Source organism: Penaeus japonicus, unplaced genomic scaffold (assembly GCF_977035675.1).
Source record: "Penaeus japonicus unplaced genomic scaffold, GWHDUDI00000001_assembly GWHDUDI00000041, whole genome shotgun sequence".
In the NCBI taxonomy this organism is placed as follows: domain Eukaryota; kingdom Metazoa; phylum Arthropoda; class Malacostraca; order Decapoda; family Penaeidae; genus Penaeus; species Penaeus japonicus.
Window position 1 is genome coordinate 4,818,322 of NW_028234443.1, and position 5,000 is coordinate 4,823,321.

The following is a 5,000-nucleotide window of genomic DNA, read 5'->3' on the forward strand; positions in this document are numbered from 1 at the left end:
CTGTCCAAACTCACTTGAAATATGCTATGATCTTGGATGGAAAGCCTGCAATCTTAAATCCAGCATGATAATGGCAAGTGTCAGCAAAGGCCAACAATCCTCCATTAAATACATTCTTGCAAGATAGAGTATGGATTGGCTCCATATTTAATGATAAATTGCCAGGAAGGCCTACAAGCTAGAAAATGTGGGGTTTATTGAACTCTACCGATATTCTGACAGGGGAAAAGGCTCATAATATTTAATGGGTAATCAGTGTGTATGTAACATTTGTGTTAGTAACCAAACATCAAGTGTTAAGCCTATTTTCTGTTCATTTTATATTACTTATTCTTATTTTATGTTTTTGTTGATAAGATGTTGCAATGAAAATGTATGTACATAATGTTGAGATGCATTGCATAGATAATGTGTTTCAAAGCTAGATTCTTTGTTTAAGTAGGTTATTATTATTATGAGAAAATATGAATATTATTTTTTTCCAGGCAATTACGGGGAAGTGGTGAAATATGTGAGTAAGAGCACAGAAGTCCTGGCCAAGAATGTGGCCCACCTGGACACTGTCTTGGCCACGCTAGAACCCCAGGCTGTCTCCCTTGGGGTTATGGCCGTGTTGTGCGTGAGGCTGCAGAACACAACACATACGGACGCTAACATAGACACTCTCCACGCCACCGTTGCAGAGTTTATTAATGTATGCAGTGAGGAACAGATAAAATATGCTCCAGATATGAGTAAGTGTGATTGATAGTAGTTTGGTTGTTGATATTGGTCAGGATTTGAAGTGTATTTTTTACAGTAAATATATTCATCTTCAGTTATTTGCATTGACAGGAGTATAGTACATAATGTACTACAACTTCCATCTGTATAATATTTATTTACTCATACACTCCTATTGACAAGTTCTTGTTACAAGTTTTAGTTCTATTTTTTATTTGTTGTAATATTGAGTTATTCTCATGTCTATGCCCTTTCCCTTCCAGTGGCCGATTTGTGTGGCAGTTACGCTGACCTCCTTGTGGCGGGAAACTGCGCAATGCGTGGCATCGAAGTCCTTAGCACTGCCATCCGCAAGACCCAGGAGTCCCCACTGCACCTTACCTCAATCCATGCACATCTGGTCCACTTGTGCCTTGTCTCCAAGTGCTTCAAGCCAGCGCTCAAGTTCATGGATGTCGACATTATGGATATCAGTAAGGAGGTGAGGTAACAAATTATCCCAGTGGACCTTCAGCTGATGGATATATTACAGCTAGACTGACTATGATGTGTTTTACTCTGGATTGTAACCATTAGTGAAAGGGATATTTGTTTGTTTATCTGTATATATATATATTTTTCAGTTCTATGAATTTTTTCAAATAACTGCACATTTGGTTCTGCATTATGATACAGTGTGAAAATAGACAATGATAGTATTTGATAATATTTGAAAAAGATGTATAAAATCCTGTTTTGTGTGATAATTGATATTTTATGTGGCCAAATTTCACATAAATGTTTGAAATTGAATTGGAGCCGATTATTGTTATGCTCTCTGGAATAACTAAAACTCATTTCCTCTGCAGCGTGGAAGCTACGACGTGAAGCACTTCCTTCTCTACTACTATTACGGAGGCATGATCTACACCGCAGTGAAGAACTACGACAGAGCCCAGTACTTTTTCAGAGTCTGCATCACGACTCCGGCCCTGGCTGTGTCCCATATTATGCTGGAAGCGTTTAAGAAATACATCCTTGTTTCTCTTATTCTTGAAGGAAGGGTAAGTCAGGCATCGGAATGATACTGAGTGGTGGTGGTGGTGATGGTAGTGTTAATTGTTGTTTGTATTTATTTTTGTTGTTGTAATTTTATTGTTGTTGCTTATTGTTGTTATTATTATTATTGTTATTATTATTGTTGTTTTTGTTATTGTTGTTGTGGAAATTAGAGCACAGAATAGTTGGACACCCATAGATGTAACACCAGATCACCATGATATCAAGGGTATTTCCTTCCTGACTTTTATGGTGTCTGTATTAACCCATTAGCAGCGGATGACATGATTTGCTGCAAAGGCAGAGTCGGTCATAGATGCGGATAGCACTGTGCCAGACAATGTAAACCATCCATCCTACTGCATAAATATTTTATTAAAACCACGACCAATGGGTTAAGTGTTGTATTGATGGTGAGTATGCAGACTTGTAGTGACTTGGGTGCTTTATGTTGTGCATTATGATGGCTGTGAACAGTGATCCTCTGAAGACAAGATAAGGTATTGTATAGAGATATTAATTGCTGTTGTTTGTATTTGCCTTCCTCTGCTTTAAATTCTAGAAGTAATTATGCATTTCTCTTAACACTTAAAATATTTTTTTTCTTAGTTTGTCATTTGATATCTTATTTTGTTCCATTCCCATATTTATATTACATAGAAGATCTAATGAAGGTAGTATAAGCATCCCCATACATATATACTTGGGACTCATTTAAATCAAACATGTGTTGTATTTTCTCATCTCCTTTGACTTTCAATATCAATTCATTTTCACTTATTTTCAAGCAAAATCAGATAGCCATTGTTGCTAAATAAGTCCGTCTACACATCTGCATTATCATTTATGGAGATTGTCCTTGATACTCTAGATTTGTTTGGTATTATTTGACCTTGCCTTTTTTATATTTATTCATTGACCTAGAACTCATAATATGTCTTGTTTGTATTGTGTTACATACAGGTCTTCAGGCGTCATTTTACTTTTGAAGTTGCCCCAGAAGAAAGTAGAAATATTTTGAAATTTTGTTTGTTATTAATTGACATTTCCATTGCTATTTGTACTCATTAATCTAGAACTCATAACACATCTTACTTGTTTTGTAGTACATACGAGCCTCTATCCGCAGATTGGCCGAATCCCCAAATACGCGTCTTTGGTGGTGACGCGCTTCATTAAGCCACTGAGCCAAGTGTACTGGGATCTCGGTGTGGCCTTCTGCACCAACTGTCCTGACAAAGTGTGCTCTGTTATTAGCAAAAATCAAGAAACCTTCACCAGGTGAGTTGAAGTGATGGCTACTTTATTTGTGTTTTGACTTTTGACTTTTGGAATATCAGTTTTGGTTTCTTTCTCTCCCCTCTCTCTCTCTTTCTCTCTTTCTCCCTCTGTCTCTCTCTTTCTCTCTTTCTCCCTCTGTCTCTCTCTCTCTCTCTCTCTCTCTCTCTCTCTCTCTCTCTCTCTCTCTCTTCTCTCTCTCTCTCTCTCTCTCTCTTCTCTCTCTCTCTCTCTCTTTTCTCTCTCTCTCTCTCTCTCTCTCTCTCTCTCTCTCTCTCTCTCTCTCCCTCTCTCTCCTCTCTCTCTTTCTCTCTTTCGTCTCTCCTCTCTCCTCTCTCTCTCTCTCTCTCTCTCTCTCTCTCTCTCTCTCTCCCTCTCTCTCTCTCTCTCTCTCCTCTCTCTCTCTCCCTCTCCTCTCTCTCTCTCTCTCTCTCTCTCTCTCTCTCTCTCTCTCTCTCTCTCTCTCTCTCTCTCTCTCTCTCTCTCTCTCTCTCTCTCTCTCTCTCTCCCTCTCCCTCTCCCTCTCCCTCTCCCTCTCCCTCTCCCTCTCCCTCTCCCTCCCTCTCCATCTCTCTCTCTTATTCTCCCCTATTCCTCCCCCCTCTCCCCTCACTATTCTACCTTTCTTCCTAACCTTCTCCTTCCCACCTTTGTTGCATTGGGTTGTATTGCACTCACCAAGCCTCTTGTTTGCCATGCAGAGACCAGAACATGGGATTGGTAAAGCAATGTCTGAGCGCCCTATACAAGAAGAACATTCAGCGTCTGACTCGCACCTTCCTCACCCTCTCCCTGGCTGATGTTGCCAACCGCGTACAGCTCACAAGCCCGCAGGAGGCTCAGAAGTACATTTTGAATATGGTAAGGTGTAATTGATACTTTTATTATTATTATTATTTTTGTTTTTGCAAAGTTCTAATCAGATTTTTTTTTTCTCAGTTGCGTTGCTTTCCTGTATACATTATGATGCTTTGCGATTATTTTGATTGAAAATGGGATTGGGTGAAATTTTGCTTTTTGTCTTTTTTCTGGCTTTGATTGATAATGATATTGATTGGATAATGTGATTGCATTCAGATTGATGAGGGCGAAATCCATGCAAGCATCAATCAGCGTGATGGGATGGTAGTTTTCCTGGACAACCCAGAAAAATACAATTCTCCCACCATGATGGCTCATCTGGACAAAGAGGTAAGCATAATCCTTGATAATCCTTGATGATACACTGTGTTTCATGTATTAGAAATGAAATGAAACAATTCAGTTTTTAATGTTGAGCCTTGTTAATTTTTCTCTTTCAAGCAAAGACTATTTCTAAAGTTTGGTATCAAAATGTCAGCGATGTTATTTTCCTAATAGATAGATAAAAGGAAACATGTAACACGTCTAGGGGACATGTCTCTATAATACTTTAGCCATATCTCTGTTCTGTCATTCTGAAAGTCCCAAACACTCTTGCAACAATGTTGAATCATTCACTAAAAGGCTTCCTCTTCCCCCTCCCTCCCTCCCCACAAACAACAGATGCAATTGTGTATGGAAGTAGAACGTCGGCTGCAGGCTATGGAGGAGGAGATCGTGGTGAACCCCCAGTACGTCCAGAAGGTTCTGGGGCCACAGGAGGACGAGGGACCGACGCCCTCCTCTGCGCAGTCTACCTCCTTCTCTATCGTGTCCTCCATGTGATCCTCTTAGTACTCAGCCAGTCTTGCATTAATCGAACTCTGTGTGAATTTTATCAAGTAAACGATGATATTAGGGATGTGTTTTTTATTCTGGTACCTTTGTCGTTCATTTTGGATTTTCTTCTCTTTTTCCCCTTTTTTTTTTGCTCTTGTTTGTCCTTTTTTCATAGGAAATGAAAGGGATATGAATACCAAATATTCAGAAACAACTCAAAATAATCCATTAATTGATAGTACCTCAGGACTATAGATATTAAGAAGAGATTAAATGACTGG

The 5,000-nt window shown here is 39.2% G+C and overlaps 1 protein-coding gene across 1 annotated transcript in view; it reads left to right on the plus strand.

The window, feature by feature from the left end:
- The window catches only part of CSN3 (COP9 signalosome subunit 3), a 5,319-nt gene extending 520 nt beyond the window's left edge, over positions 1–4,799 (plus strand). Inside the window, exons 2-8 of the mRNA XM_043005665.2 lie at positions 486–734; positions 987–1,204; positions 1,572–1,766; positions 2,891–3,042; positions 3,741–3,900; positions 4,117–4,230; positions 4,564–4,799. Coding sequence (XP_042861599.1) covers positions 486–734; positions 987–1,204; positions 1,572–1,766; positions 2,891–3,042; positions 3,741–3,900; positions 4,117–4,230; positions 4,564–4,725 — 1,250 coding nt within the window. The 3' untranslated portion in view covers positions 4,726–4,799. The remainder of the gene's footprint in view (positions 1–485; positions 735–986; positions 1,205–1,571; positions 1,767–2,890; positions 3,043–3,740; positions 3,901–4,116; positions 4,231–4,563) is intronic.
- Positions 4,800–5,000: the final 201 nt, after the last annotated feature.